At 35.5% G+C, this 18976-nt stretch overlaps 2 protein-coding genes and 2 long non-coding RNA genes across 4 annotated transcripts; 2 read left to right on the forward strand and 2 right to left on the reverse strand.

Annotated features, from left to right (window-relative positions):
* Positions 1 to 1207: 1207 nt before the first annotated feature.
* On the forward strand, positions 1208 to 10748 carry LOC115245946 (vascular endothelial growth factor C-like). The gene is made up of 6 exons (XM_029824480.1): positions 1208 to 1698; positions 4565 to 4670; positions 7956 to 8161; positions 8285 to 8386; positions 9004 to 9188; positions 9785 to 10748. The coding sequence occupies exons 1-6, from the start codon at positions 1477 to 1479 to the stop codon at positions 9945 to 9947; spliced, it is 984 nt and encodes a 327-aa protein (XP_029680340.1). The 5' UTR covers positions 1208 to 1476; the 3' UTR covers positions 9948 to 10748.
* LOC115245945 lies at positions 4793 to 7485 on the reverse strand. The gene is made up of 3 exons (XM_029824479.1): positions 7036 to 7485; positions 6315 to 6871; positions 4793 to 5894 (listed from the first exon to the last, which is right to left on the reverse strand). Exons 1-3 carry the CDS (start codon positions 7278 to 7280, stop codon positions 5449 to 5451), a joined length of 1248 nt encoding a protein of 415 aa, XP_029680339.1. The 5' UTR covers positions 7281 to 7485; the 3' UTR covers positions 4793 to 5448.
* Positions 9985 to 11416, reverse strand: LOC115245949. Its single transcript, XR_003885623.1, has 2 exons — positions 11156 to 11416; positions 9985 to 10912 (listed from the first exon to the last, which is right to left on the reverse strand). It is a non-coding gene; the product is annotated as an uncharacterized LOC115245949 (long non-coding RNA).
* Positions 11417 to 11598: 182 nt separating this feature from the next.
* On the forward strand, positions 11599 to 14756 carry LOC115245950. Its single transcript, XR_003885624.1, has 4 exons — positions 11599 to 11760; positions 12223 to 12386; positions 12760 to 13141; positions 13548 to 14756. It is a non-coding gene; the product is annotated as an uncharacterized LOC115245950 (long non-coding RNA).
* Positions 14757 to 18976: the final 4220 nt, after the last annotated feature.

Raw genomic sequence — 18976 nt, forward strand, 5'->3', positions numbered from 1 at the left:
TTGCTTACTTTACGAGATAGAGCGTTGGCACAATCTTTACCGGACACCCTGTATATATATATATAATATATAAATATAAATAACAATATAAATAAAAATATGACTGCCAGCGCTATCTGTACGAAAGTAAGTAAGTTATTTAGTCAAGTAATCATTTGGTAAGTAAATCATCTTTGATTATCTTACGAGCATACTACCTAACCTGTGGATAATAACGCTAATAACCTGATTAATTTATAATTTCGTTGATATTAATTCTCTCTCTCTCTCTCTTTCTCCTTCTCTCTATCTCACTCTCTCTAATTTTATTTTGTCAAGAACTATTAATAAATCATGTAAATTATTTTGCAATTTTCTGCTCCACTTATACTTTATGTGAGTGACTGCATTATTAGACAATTGAGATTTTCCGCACATTACCTTGAGCTGTAACGTTATGAAAACTAACTCTCAGATTAAATCAATTCTATATGCAAATTTAAACACCTACTTGTATGTTTATTCACACACACGCGCGCGCAAATCAATCCCTCAGTTAAAAAAAAAAAAAAACTGCTTATTGATGCATTACATTATTCTACATCGTAGTTTTAATGTGTAATAATAAAAATTATAATTGTTTCCGTGTGGATACTTTGAAATCTTTTGTAATACCTATTAATCTATTAAATATATAAGACATTATCAACACAAAAAAGAAACTCAACATTCTTTTTGACAAGATTGATACGAAAAGACACATTCCGCGGTAAATATACAGAGTGCCCAAAAACAACTTGTGTGGAATGTATCCTTCTCTTAAGAACTCTAACATACGATATAAAGAATTAGATTTAAAGAATACATGCAAAAAAAAAAATACAATAAACGTACATATGATGTATGACATCGAAATGTAATAAACGGATAATAGACTAGCGAAATAAACTTTTTATTATTTTATCGCGCCCGTCTTTTCGGATCGCAAGCACAAATTCGCAGAATAGGATTTTCCGGGAATGCAAGGGACGCTATCTCTACATCGCACTTTTTCGTGCAATCTCGTTGCGATAAACGTTTGCATCGCGAATGCCGATCAGTATTACGCGAAAAAGTCACGCCGCTTATCTCCGCCGCGATTCGTGCGAGCGCGCCCACAATGCGCGCCGCGCGCTCGTACGCGTGTGCGTGAGTCAAGAAATACGCGCGGGACGTGTTCGTCTCATCAGTCGATCGCGGCGCGAGCACTTGGAACGCACAGGTGTGTCGCTCGGAACAAGTGGTTATCGCGCAAAGAAACTCGGGAAAACTCAGTGGAAAGAAACAAAAAGCCGACTCGTAGAAAAGACTTGTATAATCGCGGATAACAATCGAGTAATAATAATCGTCGACGTAACATCTCTGTATCATTATATCACCAACGCGAATCTTTGTGTGCTTGTATAAAGAGAGAGTGTATAGAAACAGATAAAAATCACCACGGAATTACGACAAAAAATGCAATTGCATTTCGACGCATCGTTTGACAATCAGCTGTTTTATTTCGGCGTGAGAATATTCATTCTCGCGATCGTTTGCGGCGGATTCGTCGTGGGACAAGTTAGCACTCAGTATCATGGCAATCCCGATCATATAGTCTTTCCCGGACCAATCGGCTCGAGATCGAGGGCCCTTGGTAATGATCCCGTGGAGGGTTCCGCGGATGACAGCGATACGCTGGTAAATTGGTACACATTGATTCTTGTTATGCCGCATTAAATTAATTCGAGTTATTCGAAATATAAATTAAATTAAATTTATTAGATTAGATTTAATTCATCAGATATCACTTTCTCTCTCTACTTTTGAATCAATCGCGACCGAAAAGCCAAATGTAAAAATCACAGACAATAGTTATTCTTTAATATAAAAGAAAATATAATTAATAATTTAAAAATGGAAAATTTCTATTTGCACATTATACGTTGCATAGTTGTGTGTGTAAAGATGTAAAAATATTAAATTATTGAAACATAAGGCAATTGAATTAAAATGATATACGGTGCGCGTTGCAACACCTTCGGTTTCCAAGATTCACTTTCCGCAAAGGCCGAAATGACGTCGAAGGCTGAATTTGCCAATGTCGAGGATATTTTCTAGTGAAATAATATCGCAACACGCTTAATCGACACGCTTGTCATTCGCGGCACAACATTCGCGACTTGACGTAAAACCGATCGTCCATCATTTCACCTTGTATGCAATTGTGCAAATACCTGATCGACTAGCTCGTTATCGATATCGGTAACTCTATCATTATTTTTTTGTACACGATAGACGGATTGCTAAAGCGAAGAACGAAAATGCAAGATAATAAATAATCTGATTGAGAGAGAGAGAGAGAAAGAGAGAGAGAGGAAATCTAGGCATGTAAAAATACAGCACGTAAGATAATGAGTTCGAGTGCAACTGAAAAAATAACTGAGTAAACGAGCGGTTTGCTTAGAAGAAAAATCTTTATGTCAATAGTATAGTTATTAGCCTGCATAGTTATCTTGGAGGCCGACTAAATGTTATTCATGATAATGATAATTATAATATGATAATTATAATATCGTCACCGGCTGAGTCAGTAGTGAAATCGAGAATGCTCAATAAAACATAACGGCGCCTAAGCGTTAAATGTAAGGCCTTGCTTCCTGGCAAGGTCGCAACCAGCACTATCCCAAGAGGAAAGGAGAGACTGTTCGTGGTCCTTATCGTAAAGTCGCTCATTTGAGATTTCATTTCAAGGTTATCGATACCTGAGTTCAGTATCTCATGTGAAATATGTTCGAAAGCCGACAGACACTCAGAGAACGGATGCAAAATTTCTCGCGATTTCTTGCATCAAAAGGATTATCATTCCTAGAAAGTATAATGCCACCGACACGCGAAATATTTCTCGATTATGTAAATCGTAGAACGCGCGCAATCTGTTGCTTTCAAATCTTATAAGGCTGCGTTGTGTCGTGTTACTTGAAGAAATATTTGTTTCGAAATTAAAAAGGAGCGATATAGTATTTTCATTATTATATAACGCATGAAAACACAGATAGTAAATTATTTCCTACAGATAATGTTTTATAAGATTTGCATTAAATTTTGAACCGCATTCTTTAATATATTTGCAGTTGACCTTTTTCTAAATTTAAATTCTAGCCAATCGACAGTTATATATTTCATGTTTGAATTAAGCTCTGTCTTTTTGAAATCAGTACACAATTTTTTTTAATGCGTGAGGTATTTGTTGTTAATAATAGATTAATATAAGACATGCGAATATGCTTAACTTTTTTTAGCCATTTATTAGACAGCTACGTTACTTTTTTTCGCTATATGGTATAACAGCTATCCGACCTGTTTGAGAACCTGTTTGAATCACATGATATCGAAGCTAAGATTTCGCACCCATTCAAAGCAGTGGCTATCAATGACTAATAACATAACTATGCAATGTCCCAAACTAACTCTGCTATCTTTCATCTATAGATATTTATCAATGTGGAGTATATCGATTTAATATAAACGTCGAAAATCCAGTAACTTTTTTAGAGTAATTGGAACTAAAGAACTATTTGATAAAGTTAAGCTATATAGTAATAAAATTTCTTGTGTAAAATATGCAACACGTACTACAAAATTTCATTTTTTCTACTTTTACACAATATCCATTCTTCATTATAATTTATTATAAAAAATTTAAGATTATTCTATACAATTCCTTTCAAAGTAACAAAAGCACATATACTGAAATTTACTTCAATTTAAATGCAGTATAAAAATAATTAAAGAGAACAAATCGATTTCTTTCACAAAAGCAGGACTTTTAATATATGGATCATTGACCGGTATTTAGCCAAGATGATTTTCTCCTTAGTCACACAAGTATCCGCAATTGAACAGAATGATTCACAATTTGCGGGAATATCCCGATCGAAGGATTTAATTTTATGTTTATCTTTAAATTAATATTTATGAGATTTCAAAGGAATAATGGATTATTTTAGCACGCATATGATCCATTAAAATTTATCATCTCTCTGTTTCTTTCTGATCTTAAACATTTATCATGTCGCACGCACAGAATCGATATAAACTTGAGAAATTTTCATTTTAAATTTATCTTTTCTTACGCAATTAAATTTTCCAGGATAGCTAATGCAGGAAAAATGCACTAATGCTAGCTGTGGATTAATAAAGGAACTAATAATCATCATGTTTTAAAAAATTTGATAAATATATATAAACAATTATTTTTGATGTAATGTAGTAATACTGAACATTAAATTTTCTAGGATAGGTAATACAGAAAACTCGTCGATTACAAATTAATATATAAAATAACTTCTAATAATTCTTATCTTTGATCTTAAAATAAATACTAGAAGACCATAAATTTTTGTCGTTAGTCATATATCAGCAATCAAGCTTATGATTCTTTCATCGTTATCGGATTTTGATTAGATTATTGCTGACTAAGATATTATAGAGAATAACTACATTTATATACAACACATGTATATGTGCGGGCCTAACTTATCTTGTAAAAAAATCTTATTTTCAGATACCACTCGATTTAGCCATTAAATTAAATTCCATAGAATCGTCGGATGAGTTTTTGCAGCTTCTTCAAGGTGTTCCAAAGAATGAAATGGATTCTACATTAAGCAGTAAGTTCAATTCACCCGATATCACTTCATTACGTATCAATGATATATAATAATTTTGAAAAATTGCTCGTATCGTAAAAATGTGAAACAAATTGGGATCTACTTATTGCAAATTATATTTTATTGAATAAAAGAGCATAAATATTAAAATCTATTGTCACAACTTATTATTGTTACAAAAATTAAAAAATATATTGCCATGCAATCATGTAATGTATTTCGAAAATATATTGATATCATCAATTATGTATGTTTCACAATATCGCGTAGTCACATGCGCAATTTAATGTAACCATTATAAAAAAATAATCGTTTATCGAGATGCAAATAAAGTCACACTGCGATCGTGATAAAATCAATATTTTCCATCTAACAATAAGCAGAAATACAAATTAAGTTACGGCGGTATGTCTTATAATTGTTCTACTGTTTACACAACGCGCAGTTATCAAATGTATACTGAGATCATCCTGTAAATTCACGTGGATCGTATGCGTGCTTATACTTTCGATGCAATGCTATAAGCCTTTGAAAAATGTATGTTACAAGCTCTTACGAGTCTAAAATATTTTTTAGGAATTTTGTAAGAGTTAAACGATTTTTTCGATTAACGCAGGATATAGTTTTCTATTGTAATGAATACAAATTCGCCGAAGCGTGTCCGATCGATTAATTCGTTTCATAATACTACAGTTACAGATACAAACGCCATTCAATCGCGCAAACTTGTACACGAGGTTTATTCTGCATCCGCTATTTCTTGCTTAACAGATTCATTTTATTCAACTTTTGTATAAACGATCATGTGAATTTGATACATAACATTAAGAAGTGGTTTTTTATTTGGATAGTCCAAAATCAATTTATTTCTCACGTAACGCGCGCAAGATTGTGCGTTGAATTTCTCTTGCATCTCGGCTTTGAAAAATTTCAGAAACTCCTCGCGATCCTTTGAGAAATTTAAGGGTTGCAAATAACCGTTAAAACAGTTTTTGTCCCGTATTAATGTACTGCTATCTCGGATTACCTCTTCTAAACTTGGCAATTTACTTTTTTGTATTTTATTTAAATGACTAGCGGAATGAACATTTTCCTGCATGCATTTGTTGACAATTTTTGGAGATTCGTTATCGATTAAAAGCGAATAGGCAATCTGTAATCTGCATTTTTGATTCCAATTCTTCCTTTTCCAGATTTTTGTCCAATGATATAAAAATAGAGAATCTGAAATTTAATTAATATAATATTTTATTTTAAATATATATAGAGAGAGAGAGAGTTTAGTGTGTTTTAATCATATAAATTTGCTTTAATCAATATCTATCTAATATTTACTTGATAAAACATTATCTATCCAAAAATAATTTTGGTGAATCTACATATAATTTATCTTTTTATAATTTAATTTATAATATCTTATAAATATAGATCTCTTTTGTTAAAAATGTTTTAATTTTAAATAATTTAATTTTAAAAAATTAAAATGCTTTAATCAGTTCTCATATAATTATTATTGTCTTATAATTGATTTTTTAATATAATAAAACATTACCTTCAAAATTGTTTTTTTAATTGATTTCTAATGCTACCGTTTCGAATATTTATATCTATCCTACCTTTATATATTTCGTATATCTATATTACCTTCTTGTATATTTATGCGTAAAAATTTTATTGTTCCATTTGCCTCCAGGTACTTAGTCGTATCAGCTTCAACAATAACAGGTCCATCTCCTTGACCACACTCTCTGTTGATAGCTCTGATGGTTGGTGCCATTTCCTCTTTCAATTCTGTCCTATTAATGTTCTCGACGATAGCCTGAGAGGTAATCTCGGGTTCGAAAAGATTACAGAGATCGTTCTTGTTAAGATTATCACTCTGATCATCTATGTTAGCGATTGTAATTTCATTTTGATTCGCTTCAATATTTGTATTCACATTGACATTGACATTCACATCATTACAAGCTGTCATTATTTCCGATTTGTACGTAAGCTCTTCAATATTACAAGTGGCACAGCCATCCTTATGTACGAAAGTTGTGTCGTTTTCATTATTTTCCTGATTAGAATCTATTGCGTTTTCATGGTTCGTTGACATTTCAGTCTCGTGTGAACAGCGAGTTAGTTCTTTATGAGAACAATAGCTTGTGTGGGTTTCACACTTATCGCTAGCATTTTGATCTAAAGATTCTTTCGACCTACGCGAAAAGTCAAATCGTCTTTATCTAATATAAAAAGTGTTAGGTTTTTAAATAAATTAAATAAAGCTAAATATAACTTTTATGTAGGTTGAATATCCTAAATATATTAGTTTTTGGAAAAAGCTATGAGAATGCGCAATTTATCATTTTAATATTCTCACCGATTCGATTGTTTCTCCTTAGTGGTGATACCCAAAATTGGTATAATGTCGTCAAACGTATGAAAGAATTCTGTTTTATGGGACATAATAAAAGCAGCTACATCTTTTTTCCCTGTGATCTTTTTTCCAAACCATTCAAGCACCACATTTTTTGAAAGATGATTCTCTAAACCGGGAATCATTCTATCAGCCAACATGAAATAATGATTTGCAACTGAAATCGCTCGCGCACATTCGTTGGTCATCTTTGCGCTCGAAAAAGATAACGCGAGTACCTACAAAAAACTTAATATCGCCTAATTTTACTTATATCGTTCAACGAACTGTTTATTTTAGCGTTTATTTCAGACGTTATTTATTATACTTATGTTGTTAGACTAGATACTGTTTTGTTGATATTATCCCAAGTTTCATAATAACACGAAATGTTTACATACATACAAAAAAAGAAAAAATCTAACGCTACCTATTTGAAAATTAATATCTCTAACATCCCTAAGATTGAAATTTTTTTTCAGCTGGATTTGATAGAATACAAACGGAAATTTCAGGTAGATTTGGCGAGGAACGATCGAACGCAGCGAGAGCGACACCGGCCAAGTGTATGCCCGAGTTGCAACCCGTTTCTCTAAAACTGGACGACGATCCTTCGACGATTATCTATCCGCCCTGCACACGGATCAAAAGATGCGGCGGTTGTTGCGGTAGCTCCTTGCTCTCGTGCCAGCCAACAGCCATGGAGTTAGACTAGATACTGTTTTGTTGATATTATCCCAAGTTTCATAATAACACGAAATGTTTACATACACACAAAAAAAGAAAAAATCTAACGCTACCTACTTGAAAATTAATATCTCTAACATCCCTAAGATTGAAATTTTTTTCAGCTGGATTTGATAGAATACAAACGGAAATTTCAGGTAGATTTGGCGAGGAACGATCGAACGCAGCGAGAGCGACACCGGCCAAGTGTATGCCCGAGTTGCAACCCGTTTCTCTAAAACTGGACGACGATCCTTCGACGATTATCTATCCGCCCTGCACACGGATCAAAAGATGCGGCGGTTGTTGCGGTAGCTCCTTGCTCTCGTGCCAGCCAACAGCCATGGAGATCCGAAACTTCGAGGTAATCGATCGTCATCGAGTTTAAGAATACGAAAGAGAACGCGCCTATTATTATAAGCAGACAACTCGAGAGAAAGCAATAATAGTTGAACATTTTTTATTTGTTTGTCTCTGTTGTCTTCAGGTGGTCGTGGCGTCGCTGGATGGACTGAATTACGCTGGTCGGCGAATTGTGCCGTTGGAGGAGCACACTAAATGCAAGTGTGACTGCAGAATCAAAGAGGAGGTAATTTGATGACAACCGATAATTGGCGGATAATCGGTGCCTTCCTGCTTAACCGGGCCGCACGGTTTGCGAGTTTCGCACCTCACACATCGTATCTCATTGTATTGTTTTTCACGTGACATATGTACGTGAGAGCGATTTACGTCATCTAGTCGTCTGAAAAGAGCACGAACTCCTCTCGTGTTTTCAAGTTTTCCAACAATGCATGAAAATACATTAAAAACAGCAGTAATAGGCGATCCGAAAGCGTGAATCATTTTCTATACATGCATCTTCATCTCGTTTGTCCTTCAAATGCAAGATTCAAGTTTTCATTACAAGTTATAAAAAATTTCAGTTTTAAAAAATGTATATGTTTCTAACAAATTAATATTATACTTTGAGGCATTTATGACACGCGTAATGTACAGTGCAATATTTAAACCAAAATAAGCTTCGACAATTTCTCAATTTCGTTGATTACGTATTACTACAATTGACGCTTCCTTACAACGTGCAGACGCTCGTGAAGTGTGTCAATGCGTTGGACAAGCAAAATTTAATCGTATTTAAGCGCGCGCGCAAAGTGTTGACATTCTTTTCGTTGATGATTCATACTACATCGCTTTTTACCGTAGCATTGCAACGAAAAACAGCATTACGAGCCGCACAATTGCAAATGCGTCTGCGACAACGTCGACGAGGCGGAGAAGTGCCGTAAGACCAACGACACAAAGATCTGGAACCCGGATCTTTGCATTTGCTCGTGCAGAACTATCGAGCCATGCAGCACCGGATATTACTTCAATTACAACACGTGCAGGTGTGAACGGACAGAATAGAGGGATCTTCTAGAGGAATAAGGCGTCTTCCCCTTTTCACTGCACTCTACTATTCTGTCATGACTTGTAAGCCATGCGCGAACGCACCGATCTATTCACCGAAGTATTCTTGACGTATTTCGGCCATCCATTTGATTCTGCACAAAATTTTTGCAAATCTCATTGTATGAGACCTTGTACCCTATCCATGAATCTATGTCATGCACTCTATGTTTGTACTTTCCTTGCACGGAGTGTTCGCTCGCGAATTAAATTACTTTCGATTTCTCTCTCTCTCTCTCTCTCTATGCTATTTAACGTTTCTTCTTCGCCTAATTACTAAAATAATGTTATATCTCATGATATATATACTTAACTAACACATAACATTAAAGGTGGAATGTTTTGTACTTTACTAACAATGACTGCCACTTTAAAGAAATCCTTAAAAAATAATGATGCAAAATGACAGGAAATTAAAAAACTGAGATTAAATATATGTGAACGGTAACTTACACTATCCTCTCGGTTCACGCACGACAAAATTATAGTATTCATCATTGCAATTATTCGCAACGTAACCGTAAATATGTTCCAGATGTGGACCGATAATGTTGTCTAGACCAGTAAACAGATTATCCACGAAAGGTTCAAATTACAATTTCTCTAACCGTCGGCCCGAAAATGTGCCGCCTGAGATAATCCCGTTGGACCCATTGGATCCCAGAAGAAAGCACAAGGAGGATCCAGAATACAAGTGACAAAGAATTGGGACAGACGTACGGATTACAAGACTGCTAAGACGTATCCACAGTCACTTTGTTAGTCTCTTTGTTACACATACAAGACTTGTCATTAATACAATGCCTCGGAACTGAAAGAATAGATTATTTTATTCGTCCATTCATTAGATTGTCGCAGTTTCATCACAATAAAAAGTATATTGCAGAATCTATAAACATTCAGTATTGGTGCGTTCGCAATGCATAAAATAGTATGATAATAGATATTGCCAGGTCTGCGATCTAATAGTATAAGAAATATTACATTTTGTGATTATATTTCCAAACTATGGTAGAGTGACACAGGCTTTCCTAGTTCCAAGGTATTAAGCTATTATGTATTTACTGTTGGATAAAGATCAAGGAACATTGTGATATAATAAGAAAAGAATTATTCATAAAAATATAATCTTCAATATTATTTATATCATAAAATTATTGTTTTTGTATTTATTGTTATAATGACAAAGTAAGAAATAACTATTATTTACTCTACTTATTGCACATGATATACACATGACAATAAATTTATGATATCACACAAGACTTTCGCTTACATATATATTTGTTAATAAATACTTATATCTAAGTCATTATAACATGAAATTTTTAGTTTAAGGCTTCTCACTGCTGTTTTGAATTATGTCAAAGCAAAAACTATATATGTACTCTTCTTGTTAACTGTAGATTTAGGTTTTCAGAGTGATGACATACCATAAACTGCAGTGAGAGAGTGTATCAAATGCAAACAATATGAGATAAATACAACCGTTATACCAGTTATTATTTTTCTTTAGTGGATGTATGTTCTATATCCGCTACAATCTGGTTCATTCCTTTCTCATGTTTTTCAACCTTTTGCAGATATGTGACAACGTTCTTGTTAATCCTTAACATCTCGCTGTAACTCGCACTCATAGATTCAACAGATTTGGCTATGTAATCTAAAGAAAAAAAAATTACATTTTAACATTTAACATTACATATTGAAACATGTCGTAGTCTCAAGTTTTCACAAAAAAAAAACTTTTAATAATCTATAAAACGTTTTCTAAGAACTAGTTTTTTCTCTACAACTCATCTTCATCCAGTGCCTCTATTTTATTCTCATTATTCTTTCTTTCTACATCAAACTGTCATAGAAGCCACGTAAGGAAATGTTTACACTTTCAATAAATCTTTCTTACCAATAGAAGACGCAATATCTGCAATAGCCATTTCCTTCGTTAATTTGGACCGTTTTCTCCGCTGTTCTATTGAATCATTATAAGACATGCTGCTATCTTGTACAGATATTGCATATTAATCAATCAGCGATATTCTTAAAAAATTTGTATGTAAATATATACAAAAAGGTAGATCGTTTGACATTCATAGAGCCTCTTGGTCGCAAAAAGGCGCGAAAACGATCATCACTACTCAGCCATATTGTACGCAATTGGTCAAGTATACACTTGTATAAAGATCAATTTTGATTTACACGACAACGATTAACACAATTTTAGAACAATAAAAATTAATATAATTAATTACTTTTACAAAATTATTTACAAAGGAATAGATTTATTCAACTGAAAAGGAAAAAGTTGCTTTTGACATAGTGTTGTCTTTGTTGTGTAAAAGTTGAAGCCTCTAACCTCTCTTTTTCTTTTTCTCTGTTTGACAACATTCAGACAGGTCGCATTCCTTTTCACCTTTCCAATACTGTTTGCATTTGTGAATGCTTTTCTTGTGCAATCAGTCAAATAATATGATAGCAACGGATATTTACAGCGCTTTTAAAGATACAGAGGTAAATACATATAGTTTTCATTATATATATAATTTAATGTAAAGAGACACGGATATAAATTTTATAACCCACAAAAATCTTAATTATTAAATTGCGATCATTAGTATTTTTGCAATTAAAGAGGCTTTAATAAGATTTCGTCGTATAAATTAGAAAATATGTTCCAAAACACACACAATGTGAGAAAGTTATCTAGCGAGTTTCTGTACTCTTAATCATCTTTAGTATCACTAGATGGCATATACTACTCAAAACGGCGCAATTTATTCTTATAATTTTTGTGTATGAAATAATATATAAGTATAAAAGATTTAATTATGTAATATTTTATCTTGTTATATTAAAAATAGTTTGGTAAAAATCGTTCTCTCTCTCTCTCTCTCTTCTTTTATTGTAATTTTTTAAAATATTTAACTTTTATTAAATGTTTTTATTTTTAACTTTTCTTTTTCTTTTATATAGGTATCTTAACATTCTTATGTCCGAGAACATCTTCAAAATTTCACGGAAGCCGAAGATCAAGTTGATCGGCATAAGTCGATGAACGATTAATTGGCAATTTTGTAATTAGAGACTTTACAACTGACCAGTGCTGTGCTTGCAGTGATTATAGGCTTGAATTTCAGGTAATTTTACCGCGTATAATTGATTCGTGTTCATGATTTTACGATAAACGTACGAGCTGATTTTTTTAATTTATGATTACATCTCCGGCATACTCATGGATACGGGTAGCGAAAATTCTCTTCGAAAAATCTAAATTAATCATATTCGCGTTCAGAATTCAATTTATCTCACGAAATATTTGTTATCTTGTGCTGGAACGAGTCTTTATTTATTACAGAAAAAAATGAGAATTATTTTTTTGTGTTAAAATAAATTATATTAAACTGATATTTTAATATTAAACTTGTTAGCCATCCCCCTATTTTGACTTGTATTTTCATCAAATATATGTACTTGATACACATTATTTATTAACAATGATATATATAACAGTTTCATATCAAGTACTGCCGCCGAACAAACTCGAGCGATTTGGAGAGAGCTGACGACGGTCGAGATTTGCCGTGATACCCGCGATTAATCATCAGAGGGCTGCCTGATATACACGCTTAAAGGTTGCTGGCGAAAGGGGGAGAGAAACGGTAGCCGACTCGGCCGGTCGCCCAACCGACCTTCCGTACCACGGCGCCATTTTTTTGCGCCATCCGTTATAATTGCCAGGGCCTTGTCACTTTTGCGGGCTTTCGCAGTGAGGTACCTGATGTGTACGTTGCCCCGTGCCGGTTTTCTTACACCGAGGCGGCTTCGTCAAAGCGATCAGGAGAACATAGGGAGGGAGTGGACAATGAGCGGAGAACGAAGGACCAGAAACGAGGTGAACAATGCCGACTGTCATAGCAATTGCGAAGCTTCCTCTCGTCTCGTTTCGAACGAAACGCCGACGCACAACATAATGTTAAATTTTTTTTATTTTGCTCCGATAAGTTTTTGAGAAGGTCTAATGTTTTATCGGTTAAAAGTGAATAATAAATGAAATTGTAATTTAATTTTTCAGTAAAAGTCAGGAAATATCTATTGTGTTTCTCTATTAAATATCTTCATTCAAAAAAATATAAATATATAGATTTTTTATATTTAATAGCGTCAAAGATTTCTTACTTACAATTAGATATATTAGATTTCTATTTAGTTTATTAATATTTTCGTCAATGGATCTTTTTAGTGTAAAAGGATTTTATTTTAATCTGTATAAATAATACAATTTTAATATTTAATTGCAGCCTAACTCTCGCGTTGCAGTTTCAATGGTGCTCTCGTCGGTTTCTCGGGGAGCGGATAACGCTTAAAATTCAAAGACGATCGGCCGGCCAGTGCCGGCAAAAACTCGTGCCTCGCCTGCGCATTTTACGCCACTTTCTTGCGTATGTACGCACGCGTGTAGGTATCTCCCTCTCTTCTCTCTGTTTCTTTCTCTCTCTCTCTCTCCCTCTCTCTCATCCTCCCCTATTCCCGCGGCCTCTCAAGGACTGGTGCCGCCTGCGGATGGCCCCACGACAGAGAAAGCGCCGACGAGAGAAGTCGGAGGGACGCAATCGTAATACGGTAGCCGGTACGGCGGTGAGTTTAAATCATATTAAAGCACGTCCAGGCATCTCGCGGGCCCGTAAGTCCGGATTACGGACGCGGCCGGCCCGGTCTACGCGCGAAATTCCACATACAAAGTAACCCGGATCGTCTTACCTCGGGGACGCTTCATGGAAGACAATCTTTAGGAGTCTGCTGCAGCGAAAGGATTAACGCACGCGGTCTTGGTTGTTGCGAAAGTGGCTAAAATGCCACGTTTAGCACGTAAAAAATTTATTTGGAACACTGATAAAATTATTGTTACAATTATTTCATATATATCGTACAAATAATGATTTTTATGTATCGTATATATAATCTCATTATGCATACTTTATTGCGATTAACTGGTTAAAATATATTCAAAACGAAGAAAGAATGTAAAGCTTAATTTAAAAAGATCTCTTTCCTGGCATCTTCTTATGTGAATTTCAAAAGCTCGATAGATTTTATGCGAATCGAATATATCGAAAAGATTGAATGAGATAATCAGTTAAGAACACTATATCAATTACTCCATGTGATGGATACATATAATAATTGAAATAAAAAATATCGCTGCGTTGAAAATCACACATGTTCGTTTTTTTCCTGCGCGATTTGAAATCTTAATAAGAGCAACAAAAAATAGTCTTATTGAAAAAAGAAATATTGTAATCAGCAAGTATTTTCCTGCCTAAAGCGATACTCTTCGTACAATTCGCTCAATGAGATCGATGTTCCATGAAAAGAAATATAAAATAAAAAGAAATAGGCTATTTATAGTTTTTAGTATTTTGTGAAAAGATTGATACAATGTTTTGTGTCTTAATGTTCTGTGAATGTCTGTGGATTATAATATAGCAAGATAAATTGCTTGGTATAAATATAACGGCAGAAGTGAGGCTTATATCTCCAGTTCTTTTTCTTTTCATGTATCGCGTAAAAAGTTGCCCTCGCCGAAATTACACCGGTATCGGCTCCTGGTTACCAGCGTACGGAAGCATCGGGCCAATCTATCGGCGGAGGGGGGCAAGAGATGAAAGACGAAGCATAAGAGATAAAGTGGTCTCATGAAACGTTGTTACGAAACAAAACGTGGGCAGCGCCGGTAGAAAATGGCGTGGGCCGTGACTGTCCGAGACCAGGTGAAACGTGTTTGTACAAGATACGAACTGATAAGCCATCACTGAGACTTAACGAAAGGGTACGAGCATGATGGTCACCGTTGCTTAAAGTCGATCAGGGAGAATAAGATGATGCATAAAAAGATTTGCAATTTTCTTGAAAAAATTAACATCTTTTAGCTTAAATTACGTTAATCTTCTCTGCCGATATTAGAAAATTATTTTCTTTTATTTCTAATCTAACTTTAATCTTTATTTTAAAATAATTACTTAATCCCAGTAAAGTTTAAAGTCACGAAAATTTAATGGATAGTTAATGGTTCCCTTGTGTAATCAAATTTTCTCTAACAGGTAATATGTTAAGTTTTTAGTCTGCTTGTCAATTTATCGGGCACGATTTTATCGCATCCATATATGCTCAAATCTATTCCGAAACTATTCATAGATGATGATTATGCAACAGGAGGTTCCGATACATGTGTCGGGAAAGATCGCGACCTTTTAGGATTCGTTTCGGTCACGGGCGAAGTAAATCATGATGAGAGTAACTTCTATATCGCGCGTTAAAAGCATGCATTAATGCTTTTTTTTTCCATATTATATCCAATGTATTGGATATTACTGTCCAATAATGTAATTTGCAAAAAATTGAAAAAGATATTTAAGATGATTCCATAGATAGATAAAATCAGAACTTGAGCGAGTAAAGCGAGAAAAAATCACATGGCACATAATGGACTCGCCAAGATAAGTTGAGAGGGAACAAGAGATGAAGAATGAGAGACACAAATGGATACAGTAGCGCAACAAGAGCAAATCAATGGTTTAGGTCGGGATTCGAAGCGGATTACTGTTGGAATAATAATAACGACTGAGACGCTGTGCGTACCCGCGACACGCACGCATGTGTGTCGAGGATGATCGCGCGTGATGACTTCTGAGCTACGCGGTCCACTTTTCTTCGGTACAGACGCACGAGAAAGTTAACAGAGAAGAAGTTCCTTTTACAAAAGAGAAACGCGAAAATCTTATTGTTAATTAAAATAGAAATAAAATAAAAAAAAAGTAATATATAAAAAGAACACCACAAGATACTATATATAAAAAGATATTAAAACTATATTTAATTTTATAGAAATTTAATTTTTCTTTATAAAATTAATTTTAGGAAATATTAAATATTGTTATACGGGATTATATGGATTTAAAGAGAAAACACTGAAGAAGGTGGAGCGGGAATAGGAAAGAAAAGGTCCTCGCTGATTGTGTAAAAATTGAGAAAAGGTGTAAAAGCAGAGGCAGCGAGAGGAGAAATGCTTAAGACGAGAGTACGCAGCACAAAGAAACCTGCTGTTTACGAACTACCCGCGTCTCGTACGCACCAGCTGTAAATTACCATGTATTCGAACGTAATGCTCGCTTTTACTATTCTCAAGACGGCGAAATGACCGGTCTTGGTTCGTATCGTTGCACACAGAAACGAGTATATATAGATACGCTTGCAAATAATACAATAGTATTTATGCGTCTGAACTGTAAAAATAAACGAGATGCATACACGGCAGCATTTCGAAAACAGGCACGCGTGTTTTACATCTCTGGATAGATCTTATTCATTTATAATCCTAATTTTGCAGATAACTTGTAACTAAAATTTAATCGAGAATCTTATCGCGTATTATTATTTATACGTTTTATGTAACAATTAAAAATCCCTTTGTGACTTCTCTGGGCTCTACAGAGAACCAGTCTTTTGCGTATGTTTCTCTTCGTTTTCTACGCGTATCTGGATGCGGAAAGAACATCACTCCACCCTTATACGCAATCAGCGAGCGCACCGTCGAGGTTTCTATCGACGAGACTACCGTTTATTACTGCTTCGTTACCGCGTCTCTTCCTCTCTCTCTCTTTCCGTCTCTATCCCTCTCGACTGGCTTTGGTATTACACGCCGGCACCGATGACATTAATGATCCTCGCAGAATTACGAGTGTATGTCCGCGCACACTTGACCGCGCTATTCTACGGAAAGCTACGAGACGTATTCATGGGATAAGTGGCCGTTCGTCGGAGATCGCTCTTCCTTCCTTCTTGTTCCCCGCCTCCGTCGTGTTTCTACAAGTTCCCCGATACAGCCTCATCAAATCTTGCTTCACGTGTTGCTATATATTCGAACTTTGTGAGAATAAGTGTATGTTTAGGGAGAGTGCGCTCGGTTGAGCTCACTTACGCTCATATCGAATGTCGTTAGATACAAAGCTAGTAACATAAGCGACACTCCATCGAGGCCTTTCTCGAGTATAGATAGCGAGACAGAGGCTTCTCTCTTACGGTTAGGGTTGCTATAATAAAATTTTCAAAACTAGAATTTATGACCCAAAGACCCCGGACATTTCGCTTGCAACCTCGAACGTATAACAAAAATGCGAATATGTTCTCGTTTTCATTAGTACTTAGAGTAAAATGAATAAATTAAACATGTTTTTAATTTAAAAAAAGTTTTATTATTAGGTACCTATTTACCTTATTGTACCTATAGTATAGATCTCAATCTCACATCTCACGCATAAAAATAAGAAAACGGATGGTTGATAACTTCAATTGTATTGAAGTGATTGAACACGATGAGGTTAATTAAAGCGGCGTTTACAATAGAAATTTTAAGCCTTAAGAAATTGACCAATCACAATCAAGTATGAGAAGAATACTCGACTGTGATTAGTCAATTTCTTAAGGCTTAGGGCTTAAAATCTTATTGTAGACGCCGCTTAAATCTAAAAAGCGAAATATTTATGAATATCCTTAAACCTCGGACATTCATAATTACCCCGGACACATTCGAAAAATCCCCCCGGATGTCCCCGGACGTCCTAAAAAAGAGGACGTATGGCAACACTACTTGCGGTACAAGAAAGTAAAATAACTTCCTCGAGCGTTTCGCGCGTTGAATCACGCCTCGTTTCACATGAAACCTTCCCCCTTCTCGTATCTGATAATCATAAACATCTTTTCGAATATAAGAGCGTCAGAGCGACGTGTTTCAGAAGCAAAGCTGATTTTAGGAGCAGTACTTTTATCCGTCAACGTTGAATCGATACAAGGAAAAAAAGCGTCAATAACAGTGACGGGTGAGGGAGAGAGAAAGAGAATAAGCCTCGAGACGAGAATGATCCAAGAAAGATCGAGAGTTTCGTGGATCCGGATCCGATGGTCGAATTCGATCCTCGTATCTCGCGTGTCGGGACACGCTTCGTTTAAGTGTGCTTCTCTTCTCTCTCTCTTTCGAGTCTTCTCCTCGTCGATGCGCAACATCTTCTCCTTTCGCTCGTAATTTCTCTTATTCTTTCTCTCTCCCTCTCCCTCCATCTTTCTCTCATACCCGCTCTTCGTCGTTCTCGGCATCTCGTTCACTCGACGAAAACAAAAGAAGCAACTGGACTAACTTGAAGCGGGGAAGAACGAGGGAGAGGGAGGAAAAAAGGAACGAATCTCGGGACGAGGAGAAGCGTAGCCGGAGGGATAAAGAGAGAAGCGAGGAATCGGTGGGAGGGAAAAAGGGGAGAGGGGACGCAGCAAGAGAAAAAGAAGAAGCAGCGCGAGGAGCAACAAAAGTAGCCGTGACGCTGTACAAAGCGAGCAAACCGAACGAGCGGGGCCCGAAGGGGAAAAAGACGAGAAGATCGGCCCTTCGGGGCGATGTAGAAGGGAATGGGGGAGTGCACGATGGAGAGGCGAGGATGGATGAAGGGAGAAGGCGGCAGGGATGTAAGGCGGAGGCTGTTGTGCCTCGTGCAACACTCGCGTTTCGCATTAACGACGTAATTTCTCGGAAATGAACGAAGAGAGATTTATCGCTCGCGTACAAAAATATATCATATCGTAGAATATAAAACTGAAAATGATAATCTTAAAAGATAGTTGAAATGTAGGCAAATTTTTTCCCCCAAAAATGCTCCCAAGAAATTATTAATCGAAAATATTT

This window comes from Formica exsecta, unplaced genomic scaffold (genome assembly GCF_003651465.1).
Source record: "Formica exsecta isolate Colony F162 unplaced genomic scaffold, ASM365146v1 scaffold137, whole genome shotgun sequence".
Classification (NCBI taxonomy): domain Eukaryota; kingdom Metazoa; phylum Arthropoda; class Insecta; order Hymenoptera; family Formicidae; genus Formica; species Formica exsecta.

What these genes read in the sequence shown, in the direction of transcription:
- LOC115245946 (XM_029824480.1), top strand. Translation starts at nt 1,477, where the DNA reads ATGCAATTGCATTTCGACGCATCGTTTGACAATCAGCTGTTTTATTTC. An exon ending in AATGGATTCTACATTAAGCA is followed by an intron (nt 4,671 to 7,955) that starts GTAAGTTCAATT and finishes CGGAAATTTCAG; the next exon opens with GTAGATTTGGCGAGGAACGA. An exon ending in TTCAATTACAACACGTGCAG is followed by an intron (nt 9,189 to 9,784) that starts GTGTGAACGGAC and finishes AATATGTTCCAG; the next exon opens with ATGTGGACCGATAATGTTGT.
- LOC115245945 (XM_029824479.1), bottom strand. Translation starts at nt 7,280, where the DNA reads ATGACCAACGAATGTGCGCGAGCGATTTCAGTTGCAAATCATTATTTC. An exon ending in AAGGAGAAACAATCGAATCG is followed by an intron (nt 6,872 to 7,035) that starts GTGAGAATATTA and finishes CTTTTCGCGTAG; the next exon opens with GTCGAAAGAATCTTTAGATC. An exon ending in ACGCATAAATATACAAGAAG is followed by an intron (nt 5,895 to 6,314) that starts GTAATATAGATA and finishes ATTAAATTTCAG; the next exon opens with ATTCTCTATTTTTATATCAT.